General features: G+C 48.6%; 2 protein-coding genes across 7 annotated transcripts; both read right to left on the bottom strand.

The window, feature by feature from the left end:
• Positions 1–951: 951 nt before the first annotated feature.
• Positions 952–11,068, bottom strand: LOC118507562 (proton channel OtopLc). 5 transcript variants are annotated; one of them, XM_036046188.1, is made up of 9 exons: positions 10,706–11,068; positions 8,919–9,597; positions 6,179–6,892; positions 5,963–6,080; positions 5,783–5,888; positions 5,505–5,711; positions 5,269–5,429; positions 5,027–5,192; positions 952–4,961 (listed from the first exon to the last, which is right to left on the bottom strand). In XM_036046188.1, exons 2-9 carry the CDS (start codon positions 9,380–9,382, stop codon positions 3,997–3,999), a joined length of 2,901 nt encoding a protein of 966 aa, XP_035902081.1. In that variant the 5' UTR covers positions 9,383–9,597; positions 10,706–11,068; the 3' UTR covers positions 952–3,996. The 5 variants fall into 5 exon arrangements, with proteins under 5 accessions (XP_035902081.1, XP_035902089.1, XP_035902101.1 ...); XM_036046196.1 differs by having other exon boundaries at positions 10,789–11,068; XM_036046208.1 differs by having other exon boundaries at positions 10,914–11,065.
• A 4,494-nt stretch (positions 11,069–15,562) lies between these two features.
• On the bottom strand, positions 15,563–19,244 carry LOC118507981 (vesicle-associated membrane protein 7). Of its 2 annotated transcripts, none has more exons than XM_036047341.1 (4): positions 18,344–19,244; positions 17,499–17,739; positions 17,119–17,415; positions 15,563–17,047 (listed from the first exon to the last, which is right to left on the bottom strand). In XM_036047341.1, exons 2-4 carry the CDS (start codon positions 17,700–17,702, stop codon positions 16,850–16,852), a joined length of 699 nt encoding a protein of 232 aa, XP_035903234.1. In that variant the 5' UTR covers positions 17,703–17,739; positions 18,344–19,244; the 3' UTR covers positions 15,563–16,849. The 2 variants fall into 2 exon arrangements, with proteins under 2 accessions (XP_035903234.1, XP_035903244.1); XM_036047351.1 differs by lacking the exon at positions 18,344–19,244 and adding an exon at positions 17,892–18,278.
• Between the last annotated feature and the right edge of the window lie 64 nt (positions 19,245–19,308).

Below are 19,308 nucleotides of genomic sequence, written 5' to 3'. Positions count from 1 at the left end.
TAGTGCGAGGAAGCTAGCAGTAGTTGAGGTTTGGGATCTGGCTTTTTTTTTGCCAAACAGGCTCTCCCGAGTACTCGGTTTCTTGTCTGCAGAGCTCATCTAGCTAGGGAAGTACAGGTTGACCCAGTTGAAGCTGTGGGTTACAAAAGGACGCTCTCTCAATCTCTCCCACCAATCTGCAGCAGGAAGGAAATCTGAGATGTATTCAATTTCGTGAGTTTTTTTTCCGGGAAGAGAATAGGAAGTCTTCGGTGGATAAAGCTCCAAAAATGGTGGTGAACTTCAAGATTTTACAGTTCTTGCTGAACTTTCTTCGGAGGGTATATCTCCACCACCAAGCATTCCGCTGAGCATCGAGTTGAGATGCTATGTGGGGATGCTGGCCACATCCACACTGGATATCACCACTCACTCTCTCATTGTATCCCCGAATCGGGAGGCTGACTCCCGACGAGCTACTTCAGAACGAACCCATTTTCCAGCGATAAGTTCCCAAGAACGAGCAGGACTCCTAGCGCCGGCGCACTACCGCCCATTCTATCGGCGTTGACTCCTACGGTGGACACTGAGTTCCCATGAGCATGATTTGCCCTAGATGCCCACACACATACAGATACACATACAAAACGACTCCCCTCTCCCCCTTAAACAAGCTTCCCCCACAAAGCGAACACGAGCCTTCGAACCAAGAGGATTTGTGTTTGGGGAATGACACTTGAGAACTAACAATCAAATATAACGAGGTTTGATTAGTGTACTTGTACGGATGGTCTTTTGTTATCGATACTGGCTGCGTCTCGCAGTACGACATCTCGTCCCGCTTCAAGTACCGTGGACGAAAAGTTGAAACAAATCCGAGAAAAGCAGGATCTCTGTATGCGATTAACCCTTGAGTGAGCATTTGGATGTAATTCAAAGTAGAAAAAATAAAATCTTCAGCAAGTACAGCAATTAGTACGATAAGTTTTCTGTCTCGGTTTATTTTTTGCAAAATCCCGAAAATGGCCGTCGTAGAGTTTGTGTAGACTTTTATTGAGTTTCGTTTTGATTTGTTGTTTGTTTTGTTTTTATTCGATAATATTCTCTACCGGAACATGGCTGTTCGTGTTTTCGTGTTAAAAAGTATCCCAGTAACATACGCATAGTATACATATATAAAAAGAACATCGAAGCCTGAACACCCGACTGGATTCTATCGGTTTGAAGACCTATATCTATACTTATATATGTTTTGTTTGCATTTGCCGGAAACACTGTACCGAATGTTTCGCCGTTTTCCCTCGGAACGCGAGTTCCGATTTCCGAATGTGTCAAGAATGATACAAAATCCAAAAACAAACATGGCAGAATTAATGGCACAAATTAGCACAAATGTTTCGCATCCCTTTTTTTTTTTTTGTTGTTGGCTTTTCTTTTTCCCCTTTTCATTCCCCGAACGCACAACGTATATGGCTGTAAAATGTAACAAACAAGTTAATCGATTGTTGCCTTTTTGTTGTTGTTCTAACTGATCGACACAGCAACCAAATGGAACAGTTCTCTCTCTCTCTCTCTCTCTCTCTCTCTCTCTCTCTATCCTTCTTCCAATTAAATTTTTATCTCACCTTCATTTCCGTTGTTTTTAATTGTCATTTCTTGCATTGGCTTTTTCTTTTTTGTTTCGATTTTTTCTTTCATCTATAAGCGAGAGGAGGATAATAAATTTTTCAAGAATTTAAACGGAATTCAAAAACCACTTTAACAGCATCGTGTTTTCCCCCCGACCCCCTTCACGTTCTTTAGTCTTAAGCTACTAAACGAGAGTCATGTGTGTGTGTGCCTGGTGTTTGTTTGTTTGGTGTCGGTACGTGTATGTCGCCTATAGTGAGCGTTTGACAGTTATAAGATTAGCAATGAGTTTGAGAGTATGGCTAGATACGATCGTCGCCCGCCATAGGAAAGCGCCCGATAATGCACACAAAAGGAGACACGAAAATGTTGCCCACACAGTACCGGGGTTGTTTGCATTGGCAAGAAAAGACAACGATTGATAGCGGTTAAGGGTTAATAGGAGTGGCGTGTACATAGTAGGTATGTGCTTTTCTGGTTTGGTTTTGTTTTTGACATGCAGATGGGAAGCGAATGTACCATCAGGATCAGAATGCTCTACGTATATAAATAAGCGTTTGTTTGTTCTTATCCGTCTACTTCAACTAGTCATAATATCAACCTGCACCTTAACTATGATGCAGTGAGCAAACGGTTTCCCTCAACAACAAAAAGCCGAGCACAGAGCACGTGACTTCGACGAAAATGAAAGTGACAACGATGGCCAAACACGCCGAGACCCGTCTGGTGCGATGATCTCAGCACGGAAGAATTTCCGCATTTTCCCGGTCCCGAGACACGCACATGTGCCTTTTACGCCGTGTTTGATGTTTTGCTTGCTATGTTTGGTTGGCGTGACTTTTGCCTCTTGGCACGCGAAAAGCAACAGACGAGAGAAAAACTAACACAATGCGACACACAGCAACGTTTAGCTTCTGAAACGCTAACTTATCACGCTTCTTCGTACCACGGTACCATCCGCAGCGGTCGGTATTTCCGATATTCTTAACCTACTTAGCACACACACGCAAACTAATCGATCGATCGTGCTCGTTGGGTGTATGTTTGTGTGTTTTTGGCGAATGCGTGCGTGATCCATCAATGAAATTACTTAACGTAGATGACGATGGTGAGGTTGGATGCTACTAGAGGAAGCTACTACGCAAGTCAAAAATCTTCAAAAGTTTGTCTCCGCCATGTTCGGACCAGATCAGTAATACTGTCCCCAGCTGGTGGCACCATTTTCCTACTATGTCTGTATAAATAAACGATTAAAACAGTTTCCACTTCTTCGACTACCATTAAAAATCACCCTTATAAAACATCGCTTACTGGCAGGAAGTTATAGTAGTAGTGACCATTACGGAGTACTCGTCCATCCATCCGCTATCTATAGTTGATTAATTGTTACGTTGGTTTTTGCTTTTGATTTGCTTTGACACTGAGTTTGAGTTTGTTTTGCTTGTTGGACAAAATTGTTTGGCACCGAACATTTATATAGACGGTATAGACGGTTTTGACATTTGATTTTCTTTATCAGAGTATGAGTTTTGAGTATATCCTTTGGTGTCTCCACCCCGTTAACAGCTACACACCTGTACGCAGATAGTATGAGATTAGCAACACTGTTGGACGCTTACCGATTTCATTTACTGGACGTCACACACACACACACTGCTTGCGTTACGGTGACCACACTCGTGTAATACGTGTACGAGCGTGTACCCCAGACCTAACCCTAACTACTACAATTCGATACACATATATGCATATAAAAAAGTTTCCTTCCAAAAATTGCGCACCCGTTGGCTGTGAACAAAATGTATCTAAAAAATCGACTACCGTTGCTATAAAAAAACCACCTCTATCCCGGTTGTGTTCCCGTCGCGTATTTCGTTCCAATAAAACCATGGTCTCAGGATTGATGCACACCGGCATCTGCGTTACATGCCATTCGCAGGTCACGTAGTACGTGTGTAGTATAAAAGATTGGAAGAATCGTCGGTGGGCCGTTTGTCGAATAACTTCCATCAGCATCACGCACAATCTGGACCCTTATTTCTTCATCGGCGAGAGATCCAATCGAACCTGTGGTGATGTCAAAAAACTCCTTAACTGACGTTAAGAGCAGTAGTTTAAAAAAAAACTGCCTCATATACGACTAATCCTCATATTTGATGTGCTTTTCAAGTTGTGCTTGCTCCACTGCATCCCCTAGACGCGCAGATACGCGTTCAGATCGATGGAGGCAGAATCCTGAGGCGGCGGTACGCTAGCGGATGTCGGTGTGATCGGTTGCGCCACACCGCTACAGCCAGCCACCGTTTCCTCGACGGCCGGCGGTTCGTCCGTGCGCCTGGCACATATCCTCGACACGCGTGCCGGACAGGGCCAAGCACTCGCACGACCCTACATGTACGCCGGCTTCATCTTGTACGCCCGTTTCCAGATCTCGCACAGGCAGACCGTGCTGTGGAAGCGGTAGAAGATCGCGAGCGGCATCGACACGTGCGTTATGATCGTCCACGCCCACAGCCCGTAAAAGTGCAGCTGTATCGGGTGCGATTCGGCACGGCTTTTCTCCAGCGTGTTGATGGCCCACATCGCCAGATTGCTCACCAGCAGAAAGGTCACTATCTCCCGGCCCGGTTTCTTGCGGATGTGTTCCTGCGTGGCGGCCGAACGACGGCTCGCATCCAGTATGAACATTGTCTGGCAGGCAGTTTCGACCAGCGAGGCAAGGGCCGTAATTAGCACCAGCACCGTATCACGTCGCATCGTAAAGTGTCCCCCAATCACGGTGAAGGTGCTGTACAGGAACGAACCGGTCTGTCCACCGACGAGCAGGATATCGTCCAGGCTGAAGCTACGGAACGCATCGTACTGCATATGGCGCACCTGAAACATCCCGATAAGCGTAGCCGCCGTTGTCGTGCCGTACAGCGTAAGTTCGCATATGTTCACCTCGGTAACGGCGAGACTAACAAACTCGGGACGCGATATCAGCACGAAGAACAGGATGAGTGAGATGATGGTCAGCACCAGAATCAGTATCCCGATAAACAATCCCTTATGTGCACCGGCACAGTCAACCGAGTAGTGATGTGGGGAACGCTTCATCGGATGCAAACTTTCCTGTCTCTGTGGTTGTTCGTTCTGCGGTCTACTAATACTGCGCCACATCACGTACAAGATGGCGGCACAGATCAGAGAGTACTCAATGGTGCACGGGAAGAGAAATGGTGATGCATCCTGCACGAGCGTACCGATAATGTTTGACCGTCGGCATTCGAAGATGTTGTGAGGACCTTTCAGACCTCGGGCGACCCGTAGATGTGCTACCGTTTCGACTGGATGTGGCATCATCTTGTTACCTGCACAGAGAAGCGAGTTAACTTAGATTTGCAGAAACGATAACAACATTATAGAGAAAACTTACCCAACCGATGTGAGATGCGCAGCGTACGATTCTCCGGATTGTAGAACGTCAATATTTCGTGCTTCGTTTCCTGTATCAACACCGAGAACCACACCGACAGGTTGGTACCGATCATATGCATCAGTCCAAACCGGGCAACGATCTTGTGCCGATACACCTTGATTTGCTTGATTTGTGGGGAAACAACGAGAGATGGGAGAGAGTGAAAATCGTCGATCGATCACAGCGTGTGCTCAAAATACCTCATTGTTTAGAAAGATGAAATACATCTGTATGAAGATGAAGGCCATACGGGTGGCCGGCGTCAGTGCGAGCAGCACGTTGTGGCACTTGGTGTTGCGCTCCAGCTCAAAGTATTGACCGAATTCCAATCCGGAGTAGATCATGCTACCGATACCGAATGCTGCCGGAAGGATGGGTAGGGGAAGAAACGTGTCAGCTATATTGAAGACTTCACCAACTGCTGGGGAATGCTTACCGACCGCGCCCATGCGCAAATAGAAGCTGCCGAAGTGTTGGAGCCGTGAGGCGGCACCGGCAGACAGTGACATACGGCGTGCCTGCACCGGAATCTTCGGACTGGAGCTAATCGTTTCATCCTCACTGTCCGACTGTTCGCCACTGTCCGTCGAGCAGGTAGTACTGGTGCGGTGCATTACCTTCTTGGTGCTAGCTATCGTTTGCTCTGCGATGACAGAGAAGCAGAGAAGCGGAAGATGCAATCACTGATAAGCACTGGTGGCTACCAATACTTACTCTTCACCGGTGAGACGGGTGGCATTTTCGGTTTGCCCCAGAGCAGTGTCGTGTACATGAACAGCAGAAACACCATGCTACCGATGTACAGGTATAGATAGAAGCCCTGTAACAAAACACACGCACGCACACAAACACACATCAAATCTCTGCGACAGAGCGTCGACATCGTTGGCTTACCTCGTAGAAGGAAGGTGGAATGTAGGTGGAGATGACTTCCGCCATCGGGAAAGCGATACCCATCACGACGAGCAGCTTACCGTACAGGGCGGACAACGTGGTTGCGAGGGCTTCACCACTGCAAAAACGTACAAACACGAGAACAAAAACCAACACAACATAAGCGACACAGGCCCTGCACGACGGGTATCTGGTGACAGGATAGGAAGTACTTACGGCTTCACTTCGCGCGGCGGTGGATAGTACACCGGTTCGGGTAGTCTTGATGGGCGCCGGTTCGTGGTCAGGATCGGATGGAGATGGTGATGGTGCGAATGGTACAGCACGGACAGGTGCTGATGGGTGGTGGTGGTTGTCTGACTAGCCGGACCGCTGGCCGGTGTTGCTAGCGATTGCTGCGACAGTCGATGGGCCGGTCGGTGTGTGGAGTGAACCGAGTCAGCCGCACCGGACACCGTGCCCGAACCGGACAGCGGCAGTGGTACGAGCATCGGGCCTGATGCCGGCGGTACTGCGCCAATCGCTTTGCCGCTTGACGTTGGTGTGTGAAGCGTGCGAAACGCTGTGGAGGACGAGGTCGACGAAGACCCGAGCTGGGTCGGTGTTTTGCTCTGCATGCCCAACGATGAGCCGTTGCGCGAACCGTCCCCGTCGGTTGTGCCGAGCTCCTGTACGGAGGATAGCGAAGGATAGTCCGCCCCGGTCGTCAACACTGCCGGTGGTGGATGAAGTGGAGGTGGTGGCGGTGGTGGTGGAAGAGGTTCATGGCAGGGTGGTGGATGGGGCGGGCTTAGGGGACGTCCGATCGGGAGCTGATGCAGCGAAGGTGCTGGAGAGGTATGCGTGCTGAACGTTTCCGGCGACACGATAGCATTCTGTGGTACCGAGGGCGATGGCATGATCGGCTGTGGTGGCAACCCAACAGAATCTCTGGAATGGGACGGGATCAAAAGGATGCACACTGTTAGAAGTCTGAGGGATACATGGTACTAAGCGAACCTAAGCATACCGATACGCAGCAGCGATGACCGGTTTCGATCGCGAACTACTGCGAAGTTGTACCAGCTGGAGCATGGCTCCAGAAGATAACGCTGCACACAGGACTGCTCAAGACACACGCGCGACCGTCACCGGACACTACCAATTGGCGATTGACAATCGCCACGGCTCTTCACCCGAGAGGCACAGATTCGACAGCACTTCAATTCGAAGGATGCAAATGGCCCGTCACTAATGGTCGTCCCATCACGATTAGCATAAGGGCAGTGTCCTCCCCGCGCTTTAAGCAGGCAGCGAGTGGACAGCAAACAAGAAAAACGAAGAACTTCTTGCACTCGTCGCTTGCCAGGGCCGGTATGAATTAATTTTTATTCGCCCGAGTACCGACCGGGCACAATCTTGCTGTCTCTCAAGGTCCCGGTCATCCCTCGGGATCCGCACTAGCCGCTAACAAATATCTTCCTTCGCAAACATAACTTACGGTCCACGAAGCATACGCAGCATTACATTTGGGTGGCGACCTCGGGATCCAATATCAAATTTATGTCTCTTTCTTCTGTCCCCTTTCTGGCGTCTTCCCTAATGCAGTGGACAGCGCCCTACCCACTTTCGCGTGCTTAATGGCGCCCAAAATCTGACATCCTGACATCCATTTGTAGTAGCAAATCAGCGCATTCAGATCCCGGCTACCGATCGACATCACCCTCCAAGCATTCACGGCACGGCACTCTGTCACCTGCTGCTAGTGAGGGGCAATTATTCTATAAAGGCCGGACAGTCAGCCAGCGCGGTCCCCCCCCGCCGGGCGAGCGTGGACACCATATGGTTGTGGTGTTACTGTCCCTCCGCCGGGCTACTATCACCCTCCTAACCCTGCAGCAAACGGAGGAATCAAACAACAATCGTTGTCCACAGATTCCGGATGCAAGCAGTTGAGCATCTGAGTTATGCAATGGAAGCGTTTATCCGCGTGTGTCTGTGTGTGTGTTTACAGACAAAAGTGCGTCACTAACACGCACTGGCTCTCGCACTGGAACGCGAAACCCATCTCCGCCTGGCGATTGCAGGATGAAAAAGAATCAATTAGCGTAAGAGCGAACCATCGGCACCGGACCCACGGTGACACGGTATCCGATTCAATTATCTAATGCGTGCGCGATACCTTCGGGTCGATCCGCGAGTAATGCTGCACAGTGCTTTGTACAGGATACGTGTCCGGTGCCGTACCTGTTGCTGTTTGCCAGCTGTCCGTCCGGCGACATTCGTTGCGACGGAATGTAAAAAAAGAAAGCTGCAACCACACCGGGAGACACCCGGCGAAACCTGCAACTTAATCCCACTAATGGACGACACATCAGTTCTCTGGAACGGGAATGGCGAGTGGGAGCGACCGACCGGAGGCCTTTTCCATTTTGGAGTTTTAAGCCAATTAAAAACTTTTTTCCTGTTTGGTTGTGTTGGAGGAGTGTTTTTGTGAGTGCAGTCTAGAGCGCCATCCGGCACCAAGGCTCGTCCAGGATCACATCCTCCTTAGAAAAAAAGCTTAATGGCTTCCGGGGACCTACCTACTAGGAGCATCTAGAGTCTCGAAGTATTTCGTGGTAGTTCCGTTTACACAACCGGATCTCGATGGTTCTGCTTGAGATGCAATTTCTATGTAACGGTTGCCTGCCCGTGCCCGGTGCAACGATGTCGAAACGTTAGTGATAGCGCATAGCGCTCTGGGGCTGCTAAATTGTCACATACACATTTAGTGCAATTGAGAGCAATTGTCTTCATATAAATCTGGCTCATATAATCATCTGCTCATCCGATTCCGTGTGGATTAGCCACACGGGGGCGGACGGAGAGGTCGTAATAATGTTTGCACGATTGGCTCGATCGCCGGAGCCGGAGTATGCTCGTGTGCGCTTGGATGGATGAGTGCATGCGGCGGGTACAGTGCAGGACCACCTACCTTTCGATGTCGATGTCCAGCGCGGGCAATGGTACGAGCAGGCTGGCCGGAGTATGGAGCGGCGATGGGAAGGAAGAAATCGGTGGCAACTCGTACACTCCACTCTCATCCGGCAGGTTGTTCACCGCTTCCGGTCTTGCTGGTGGCTCCTCCATCCCGACCGTTTCCTTTGGCAGCATCTTCTTCTCCTCCTCCTCCTCTTCCTCCTCCTCGATCAGATGATCTTCCTCCTCCAGTATGACGTTGGTTTGGTTGGTGCTGGTGGGCTGCACAGTCACCACTTCCGGCAGGCTGGCGGGTGGTAGCGAGCATGGCGATGGTATGCCTCCAGCACCACCGGATGTCATCGTAACGACGTCCTCGATGTCGGAGTCGATGCCCTGGGCAAAGTCCATGTAGAACGATTCCCGCGAATCGCTCGACCCGCGTCGCAACTTTAGCGACAGGTCCGGCGAACTGTCCATCCTGCGCTTCTTGAGGAAGGGGACTGTGTCGAGTGTGCTGAGCGCGTTAGGAACGTATCCTCTCTAACCCACTGGAACACACACACAATACTGGCGGGATATGCACGGCCTAGCGTAACATTGGCAACAACCGGGTGATGTTCACTCTCACTTTCTACCGCGCCCTAGACCACACGTTGCACGCGCGCGCTCACCCAACTTACTGCAGGGGCTCACTGAGCAAATACGCGAGGATGTTTGGGGAGAAAAATGAATCAATTATGAAGTCTGTGTAGTACTGATTTTTTTTTCTTCTTGTTTCCTGCAATATCTTCCCGGATCCTTACATCCTTCGCACTTGGCTCGTCCCGGTGTTGGGTAGAGAAATTGCTTTTCACCGTCCTCCTAACTCGCATCACCTTCACTATCTGACGGCCTCACTAAGTGCAATATCCTGCCATCCTTCCGGTGTTTGAGTGCCGACGATTCATCTGCTATTGAGTGTGGTATCAAACATCAAGCTATTGCTGCCGTTGGCTTCGTAAGCAAACAGCGGACATCAACTACTTCGCCCCAGAGAACGTGGAACCTAGGATTCCGAACTTCTGACACCTAATGTAAGTGTACTTCTGTTTTTGACTGCTAGCAAAAAGTAATATAAAACCTCTCTTCAACAAAAAACAACACCCAAAAAAAAAACAGCGTCAAATCCGGTAGTAATCGTTTTCTTCAATAGCTCCAGGACGCTCTGCCAGGGAATTGCGGAAGGGTGTGGTACGGACGCGAAAGTTGAAACGGGACGGTGGACGATGTCAATGAACAAATTCCACCACACTGAAGTTTGAAGATGCGCGAAGCGAATGCACGAGAGTGCGAACGAGAGACCGAGAGTTACCGCCCAAAAAGGCGTGAAGAGATGCTGCTTGCGAGATGAAATTTCCCAGGCTTTTCGCTGGATGCTTCCCCGAAAAAAAAAACCTAATTCCACCGATACTCGGCTGCTCTCCAATGTGTGGCTTATTGTTTTGTTGGACCTTCAGAATGGAGGGCTTTCACTCTTGCACTTTCACTTTCGGGTCAACTTGCGAAAAAAAACACTTGCTCTCGTAGGAGGGAGTTCTCAGAATTTCTTCGACGGCGAAAGGATGTAAGAAACTGGGACAGCACTTGGAAGGATCACATCGTCCACCAGGTGTAGAGCATTCTTCATAGATGTCCACACCTATGCACACACGCACACGCACACACGCTATTCGGTCTGTGAAACTTCACGCAAAAAGTCCTCCAGGAAAGATGTCCCACACACGGCACCGGGACATCACTAGCGAAACACCTTCAATATACCTGGCGCCGACGATTCTTGAGATCTGGGTGTGTGTGTTTGTGGATGTGCGTTGATCGAGGCTGTTGTTTGATTGCGGCCATACGGGAACTCTCCGGCACGATAAGGGACGCCCGGCCGTGACGGTGCCCGCTGGTAGGTAGGACCAGGATGTCCTACACATACGATCCCCGACGACACCGACCACACTGCCGAAAACCGTCTGTCAACCTGGGGCTGGTGCGAGTGATGCTGCCTCTGGTTCGTATCACGCGCGCAAACGGGTACTGAATCGTTGGTGAGCGGTTCCGTGGTGCCGTACCGCGACGGGCAAACCCCAGGGCCAAGTGCATCCACAGCGCAACCGGGCAAAACACCCTCGGGCAAAACAGACACACTGACGGCACGGTGTGCCTGAGCGGGATAGAGCGCGCGCTCACTCGCTCGCACAGAACGAGCAGGGAGATTACACCAACAACAGTGCTCAGTACCATCGTAAAGCGCGCTCGAGAGAGAGAGAGCGCGAAATGGCACCGGTCATGGGGATAGAAAATTTTCACCTGAGCAACGTGAAAAACGAAAGGAAACAACGGCGCCCGCATAAAAGCGTCGAGTTTCCCTCCAACAGTAGCGAAGGGAAACCTTTTCGGGGCAAAAACAAAAGGAAACACCTGAAAAGCGATTGCGCGTGTGTAATAGGGAATCGGGAGAGAGAGAGAGAGCGAAAGAATACTGGAAGCTGTAGTGGAAAATTTGTGACTTGTTTTTAAGTGAGCATGCATTTTCCAACTGAAGTAGAGAGAAAGTGAGAGGTGAATGAGATATTGAAGAAGAGCGAGATAGCGAGAGAGAGAGAGAGACTCCGGACGAGAATGAAATGTTTATGCATGAGCACGCAGGGAACGCGCGTTGTCCCGCGTGTGAAAAGCGACAGTTTTCCCTTGTCGACATCCCGGGACCCCGTTCGCTTCGGTATAGTGGTGTTGATGTCCTTTTCTCGCTCATCGCAACTCAACTATCCCACTTACGACTCCATATACGCGAGACATCACAGGACCGACGACTGTTTATTGCTGTAGTTCACGGCGTAGTTGAGCAGCGATGAGTACCGGACTCGTTCTGTTTGGTGAGAATTTTCCCTGCCATCAGGAATTGTTTTGTCCCCTCATTCAGCTTTTTTTCCCACAAACGCGGAAAATGCGTGACTTGCGCACCATCGCCACCACCACCAACATCACCTAAATAATGCGCCGAAATTCTTGAGCGCCTCTGTCATTCATATCACATACCCAAACAACCAGCATGCCGTAACGAATGTCGGACGGAGTACGCTCTTAACGTTGGTGAGAGCCCAACATCAGCAGCAGCACCCATTAACGATCGAATTGACGATCCGCTGCGGTGCGGGGTATCGTAAATCATAGCAATAAAACTTCTGGACAGGAATCGTTGGTATGGAAAAACCAACGGCCAACCGATGAGTTACGAAAACAGCATTGCTTCGGATACCGATACGACGCGTCTAGACCTATTATAATCGTGCGTGAAGTCGTCACGCACATGTGAAAGTCGGAGGTTATTCCTCTCTTAGCGTTATTCTAGGCTAGCTTCTAGGCCCTTTTCTTCCAGACATCTGCAATTTCGACACGCCGGATGTCGATTTCACATGCTGGGCATGCGAACATTCGTGTAAACAACATTGCTCGGATCTGCTTTGTTTAGATCTCCCAGCGTGGATGTTTGAAGAATAAAACCCTCCGAGTTGTGGAGCAGTATATACAAATATCGCAGTGCTGGGCGACGGGACGAATGCCGACTGAGAGCTGTTCCCCCAGCAAAGAAAAAAAAAAAATGGCAACTGACTTGTCTATGTCGAATGCCGAAGGGAATTTCCAACCGTGCCCAATGTTGGCCCACTTTCTTTGGGCACGCTCCTACCCCCCCCCCTCCCCATTCTAGCACGGACGATTTTCCCGTGACGCAGATAATAAACATACCGTGGACGTATGTCGTCACAGCCGAAACGCAATAGCGGCACGGGCAAAACAAAAGGGGTCGCGGAGTTCCAACGCGTCACTCCAGCTGGAGTGAACCCTCTCCAGACTGTGGCTAAAAGTGTAACAAAGCACGCAGTTTATGTCTTCCGTTGCCGAGATAGGATATCGTAGAGTCTAGGTTAGGCTAGGCAATATGATAATGGTATTATCCTTCCGAACACGGAGAACTCTAAATTGCGTCGGAAGTAAACAATCTGGTAAAGGAAGATCTCAGCAGCGATCCCTTAACAGTTATCGTGTGCCCAGGAAAGGCGCAATAACTTCCAATCTCGTGTCCTCGTTCCCGACCGACACTTCAACAGTAAAACCCGAGCGTAATGGCAACCCGAGACAAACAACCCAAGACAATAAAGGACTCCCCCCCGCATCCAGATAATGGGGGGTGCATGGCAGGCGCTATTTGCTTACAGCAGATAACTGCTTCGCGTAGATCCCGAGGCCCGGAAGTCTCGTCCCCTTGCTGTAGAGCACTGAATATTTCATAAAACTGCACTCCAACTCGTGTCTCGCCGGTGGTAAAGGAAGGATGCACACTTCAAACCCGACGACCGATGTCAGCGACCGAGTCACGCGCTCTCGAGTGCAACCGGCGTAAAGTAGCGAATGGCTGCATCAGTCAAGGAAACCTCGTGTGCGACTCCGTTTCCGTTTCCTTTTCTGTGGCTGCCCTTGCCCCAAGCCAATTATGCAACTATTTGTCTGCCAACGTCAACCATCGGTTTTTTTTTTGGTTAATTTTTCCCCGTGAAAGGGCGTGGAGCGGATGGGCGTATCGTTTTCCCTCCAAAATCGACATCTCGCTGCGTGTCTGTGGATGTGTGGGTGGCTGGTATGCCATACTCCAGTGTGACCTCTTTTCCGAGCATGATTTTCCTGCTATTCATGTACCCCGTTGCATCTTAACCCCTTTTTTCTCATTCCTTAGGCCAATCCTCCCTCACGTTACAGGGTTTACCGGGTCAAACAGCAAGGCTAGACTTGCTCATAACCGTACGAATTGTAACAAATCCTTGCACTTTGATTGAGCAAACGTCAGATTGGTTAGTTACGCTGATTGTGAACAGTTTGAAACTGTGGCGAATCAAGCTCCGTGGAGGGTCCTTCTTCTTCTTCTTCCTTGACACTACAACCTCGAGAGGTCTCGGCCTGCCATTTCTGGCTTTCTGTGACTTGATTTTACCCGTAGCAAAGTAGTCAGCAAAGTAGTTTGGGGCGGTCCGGTGGCCGAGGCGATACCGGCGCGTGTCTTCACACGGCAGGACCGGGGTACAAATCCCATCCAGACCGCCTCCCCGTACGCAGGGCTGACTACTTTGCTACGGGTGAATCTAATCACAGAAAGCCAGAAATGGCAGGCCGAGGCCTCTCGAGGTTGTAGTGCCAGGGAAGAAGAAGAAGAAAGTAGTCAGACCTGCGTACGGGGAGGCGGTCTGAATGAGATTTGAGCCCCGGTCCTGTTTGTGAAGACCGGCCCTTTTATCGCCTCGGCCACCGGACCGCCCCACCTAAGCACCTAAGAGTGGAGGACCTAAGCAGAGTAAAAATTGGAGGCCTCTGACACGACGAATCTGCTGGCTTGGCCAGAGTCAGAGTACGAAATTGCATGATAGGGCATTCTAAATGATCCAGATTTCTAGGACCCTAAACCTTGGTTAAAGGAAGATACTCCTCTGTCAATATGAATGGAGCCCCAAACAGCTGCTTAGTTTGCATATAGAAACTATGTTCCGCCCTTGGTTTGAGATGTAACTATGTTATGTGAGCGACCATTAAGTGTCTCCTAGCGTAAAAGAGCATCTAATGAGATTCGTTTTTTATGAATTCTAAAAGTCCTTGTCCGAGTTGTCTACCAAGAGACCACGTAATTCAAGAGACCTCGATATCGAAGAACTATCCAAGAACATCGCGTAACCTAAAAGACTGCGTCATCTAGAGAAGCTCTTCGCTGTCAATTGAGGAGACCCCAAGCCTCCACATACATAAACAATACATCTTCGCACTCAAAAGACCTTGACGTACCAGATATCTCGTCTTCGGGATCGGGGTCTAAAAACAGGTAAGAAATCTTCATATTTTCTGAGGTTTAAGGAAATTCCTCTCTTCCACAGTGGAGAATCAAACAGTGGGAGGAGTATAAGGGTGTTCAGTTAAAAGGAGGAGTACAAGACAAAGAGGCCCCACGTAAGGGGCGCCATATCGACATACGTACAATCTCGAAACTCGAGCTGATAGGAGCTCCTTACTTCCTCCTTCCTCCAAGACCTCTCAGGTGCTTGCTCAGTCACTTCTCTTCGACACGACATGCCTATGTTCCTAATAAAGGTACAGATTGTTTAATCAAAACCTCGAAAATTGTTAAATTCTTATGGACAATTAGAATGGTGTAATTCTCGTGTATATCGCAGTCTAATGAAAATACTTCGGCTTTCACATAATTTCACACCTATCCATGAAACATGGAAAACCCTGTAACTTATAACGACCGACGAGTGCGAAGCAAAACCTCTCCAGGGGAACTTTACTTTTGATGAAGTATTATTTTCGCACCGCTCGCTTGCAACTGCAGCTCGCCCATTCACCATTATGCATCGCGCGTGTCCCTGCGCGCGGCACAGGTGCATTTCGTGCTCGGATTGGGCGAGGGAGCGTTAAGCATCGAAAGCAACATTCTTCCAGGGATAACAATGGGCGGCTGGTGGAGTTTGGTATTTGTTAACACATTGCTTACGCTCTATTTACCCTGCCGTAGGTACGGTAAGTGTAAAATGTAACGAGAAAATGCTTCGGACTACTGTAGAAGAAAATGCAAAGAAATAGGCATTATACTGAACAAGCTAAAATCTTTTAAATCCACGATGCCTGCTATATTTTGTTAATATGTATATGTATATATATATATATATTCGTTTCGTTTTACCGCATAAAAGTCTCAGATCATTTCTTAGTATTGTATTCCTGTTCCATGGAGGGGGGGAAACAAAACAAAAAAATAGGGTTCCTCATTCACGTTCCGCACCGTACAATTAGATGTAAAAAAAAAACACGATTTAACAAAATAAAACCAAAAAAAAACGAAAACAAAAAACACTAGAATCAGCATCATAATTAGAATCAAGAGTCCTTCGCACTACCAGGTTCAACGTACGTTTCGCTAACAATTTGCTTATACGCTTCTCTAAACTAGATTTCGTTCGCACACTCAATACTTATGGAACTTTCTGCTCTCGTCAACCGGAATTGTTAACCCCCGTTCAGCGTATATTCCCATTTGTTCGCACACACTTTACACGTATGTAATAAGGGAAATGGGTGTAAGAATATTCGTTCGTATTATTTTTTAAACCGCGATTTCTTGCTCTTGTGGCGCCCGTGTTTTATTCGTTTTTTTCGCACCGTGTGCGCCAAAAATGTGCCTGTGCCGATAAGCCTTTTTTTCTGTGTATCGATGCATTATATCACATGTAACTAAAAGGCAGTGGAACGTGAAAATAATAAAGCATAGGATTTGTGTTTTCTTCTTGCATTCTTTATCGCTTCTCGCGATATAAATTAAATTGCCACGACAGTGAGCCACACAGTAAGCAATCCGTTCGAGTCCGGGTTTAAATATTAGAACAAAAAATAGATAAACAAAAAAAAAGAGGCACGAAAAACTAAATATAACCCTTACGTGTGTTTCCGCTTTTCGACTACCCCGTATTGCGTATGGAATGGGGAAGTTGTACGGTTTTGTTCTCGTTAAATTTGATTTTTTCCCCCTTCTAATTCGAAAGCTCTTGCCAATCACAATTGCCAATCACCGTGTACCGAGTGGGAGGTGGGCGAGGGGTGGAAGGGGTGGATTGGATGCAAGAGAGGTTTAAAAAAGCAATCCTCGCAATATATATAAAACAAACAAAAAAAAAACAAAACTAACAGAAATACATGTCTTCAAGCTATACTGTAACGCGTGTTTATGTGTATGTGTGTTGATTTTCGTCTACTTTGTTGCGAGGAACAAAGTGTTTCTAGCATAACTCCTAACCCGTGTGTGTTGACCGTTTCCACACCACACTCCCTCCCCCCACACCGCCATCCTGCCTCCCACACTCTAGGATTTTGCTCACCCACTTACAAACCGCCCGCCGGTGGCTGTTTCGGTGGTGCCGACGAGTTGATGCAGCTCTGCCACAATAGTCCACCGCACGCCATGCTCACGATCACGTAGATCACGAACAGCAGTATGGCGGTCACGAGGAAGTACATGCGCATGTTGCGCCAGAACATGGTGCGGGCCAGATTGCGCGACGTTTGCCGGAATGTCACTGACTGTAAGGCACGAACAAAAAAAAAAAGCAGTCGTTAATAAATGAAGAGCAAAAAACAAGCGGAAGACGTACATTATTGCGAAGGTTTTCCGTTTGGTTAACGAGCAGCTCCAATCGTTCCCCGCGGTTCGTGATGTTTTCGATGTTCTTCACCATAATGTCCTTCAGCTCACCGATCTCCCCGTTCACGCGGCTTATCTCGTCCTGCTGCTGGCCCTCGTTCATTGCCCGCATCTGGCTTGCCAGTGTCCGCGCAAACTCGGTGTTCATGGCGTACGTAATAGCGGTGGCAACCGAAAGCCCATACATACAGATAAACCGTTCATTGATGTCCTGCAGGTACAGGAATGCACGCGAGCGATCAAATTTCTAGAAAGCGAACGAAAAAAAAAAATGTGTAAATGATCGGTTAGCCAACAACTTCTATACCGTTCCAGATTAGAAACACCTACATCATCCGTAATGCACAGATAGATGATGCGATTGTCGCAGATGTAATGGATCAGATAGTTGCCGTGCAGGTAGGTAAGCTTGTGATCGTTCAGCTGTATCTTCGGGATGATCTGTTCCGTCACCTCGGTAAAGTTGCCGACACAGTCCGCGTACTTGGCCAGCACGGTTTGGCCGCGTGCGATCATACTGAACAGGATCGGCATTTTGACCCCCTGATGTTTGTCCGACCGACACTAAATACTGGAACGACAGAGAGAGAGAACACATGTTAGCAATGGGACACTCGCAGATGAGTCAACCCGTGTGGTTTCTTATCGAAGTGTACAACGAGATCTGGTATGACGCGCGGGTCCAGATATGAGGATCGAGCTCATTAATCTAATTAACCTCACCCTGGGTGCTGGTTACTACAGTGCTCGTTGCTATCTCGAGCAACCTACACCGACAGATCAAAGCCCTAGCAATGCAGTGTGTTTGTACAGGGTGGTATCTGGGTTGTGGAGTACTCGCTCTCGCGTGGATCAAATTACTTCCAACGGCTAGCCTTACTGTCGGAGCTACACTTTTTCGTTCCGTCCGCCCTAACCAAGATTGGAACTAGTAATGAACGTCTGACTGGTAGAAATCTTTCACCGCTATTCAGACGGCCGTTGTAAACCTTCTTCTACACGCGATGACTAATGCCCGCTGTATGTAAGAATATGTGTTACAAGCTCTACTGAGATGCTTGTGCCCTGTGCCACACACGACACATTGGAAGATTGGTTTTTGGTGCATGGTGTTGTGCAGCTAAAATTTAATAAAAGAATAAAAATTAGCAATGTCACTGTTGCAATGTTCTTACCGTGTATTCTTGTCCTTTAGCTCTCTCTCACTCTCTCTCTCTCTCTCGTTGGCTCGTTGTAATGCGTTGTAATTGTGTGTAGGTAGGCAGGCAAGTGCTGCTATTGCAGTGCGGTTTTTGCCCTTTTCCCTAACCTTGCCCTGGGTGTGCACACAGGCACTCAGGCACACGCACACACAAGTCCGCAAGCGGAAATTGCTTATCTTTTTAGACGAACGGCTCGCACTAAAGCATAACAAACCACGGATGCGTACACGAGCACGCACACACGCACGCAAACAACGGCAAAACCGAAATGAAACAAAAAACACTCACACACACGAAACCAATTCCACTACACAAACAAACAAATCCCAAAATGGAACTGATTACCAGCCGAGCAAAACAATGGTTCGAAGTGTTGCACCCGCCCCGGTTGGTTGCGTCGTGGAAAATCTCGGCGCCTGACACATACGGCGCTCAAAAAACAAAACAAAGGAAACAATTTTTAGCTACATCCGTCCGACCGGAACCGACGGGCTGGTTGACTTGTTTCTTGGCTGGCGATTGTTTGTTGTTGTTTGTTATTGCAACTTGAGGTTTCTTTTGTGCTTGTCGCTTCCTGACCAGCTTCTTTTCTGCTTTTCCTCCGTTCTGTAGCTATTCTTTTAATTGCTTTTGCTATTACACCGCCAGCTTTACATTTCGATTTCGCATTCCCTTCGAGTTAGATAACCTCTATGTTTTGGGTAACAGACACCAAGATTTAACCGCAAAAGTAACGGGAACCAGCGAGAACGGCCACGGCGTAGAATCGAAAAAAGTGCGTATCTTCCGAGCGCTGGAAAAGCTTGAATCGAGGTCGGTTCTTGTTTTGGAATGCGTTTTGCTGCTGCTGCGGTCAGCTGCGAGCTTTTGACAGCGCGCGACCAGTTTGACAGCAGCTGTCAGTGGGGTTTAAATTTTTATACCAATGTGGGCGGTTA

The sequence above is a fragment of the Anopheles stephensi genome, chromosome X (genome assembly GCF_013141755.1).
Source record: "Anopheles stephensi strain Indian chromosome X, UCI_ANSTEP_V1.0, whole genome shotgun sequence".
In the NCBI taxonomy this organism is placed as follows: Eukaryota; Metazoa; Arthropoda; class Insecta; order Diptera; family Culicidae; genus Anopheles; species Anopheles stephensi.
The sequence above is the reverse complement of the archived record's forward strand: the minus strand, read 5'-3'. Positions and strand labels throughout refer to the sequence as shown.

Excerpts from the sequence above, each read along its gene's own strand:
- LOC118507981 (XM_036047341.1), bottom strand. The coding sequence starts at position 17,702 with ATGCCGATCCTGTTCAGTATGATCGCACGCGGCCAAACCGTGCTGGCC. Across the intron at positions 17,416-17,498 it reads ATCTGTGCATTACGGATGAT|AAATTTGATCGCTCGCGTGC; the intron begins GTAGGTGTTTCT and ends TTCGCTTTCTAG. Across the intron at positions 17,048-17,118 it reads CGGAAAACCTTCGCAATAAT|TCAGTGACATTCCGGCAAAC; the intron begins GTACGTCTTCCG and ends CGTGCCTTACAG.
- LOC118507562 (XM_036046181.1), bottom strand. The coding sequence starts at position 9,382 with ATGGACAGTTCGCCGGACCTGTCGCTAAAGTTGCGACGCGGGTCGAGC. Across the intron at positions 6,081-6,178 it reads CCGCCGCGCGAAGTGAAGCC|TGGTGAAGCCCTCGCAACCA; the intron begins GTAAGTACTTCC and ends ACGTTTTTGCAG. Across the intron at positions 5,712-5,782 it reads ACCCGTCTCACCGGTGAAGA|AGCAAACGATAGCTAGCACC; the intron begins GTAAGTATTGGT and ends CTGTCATCGCAG.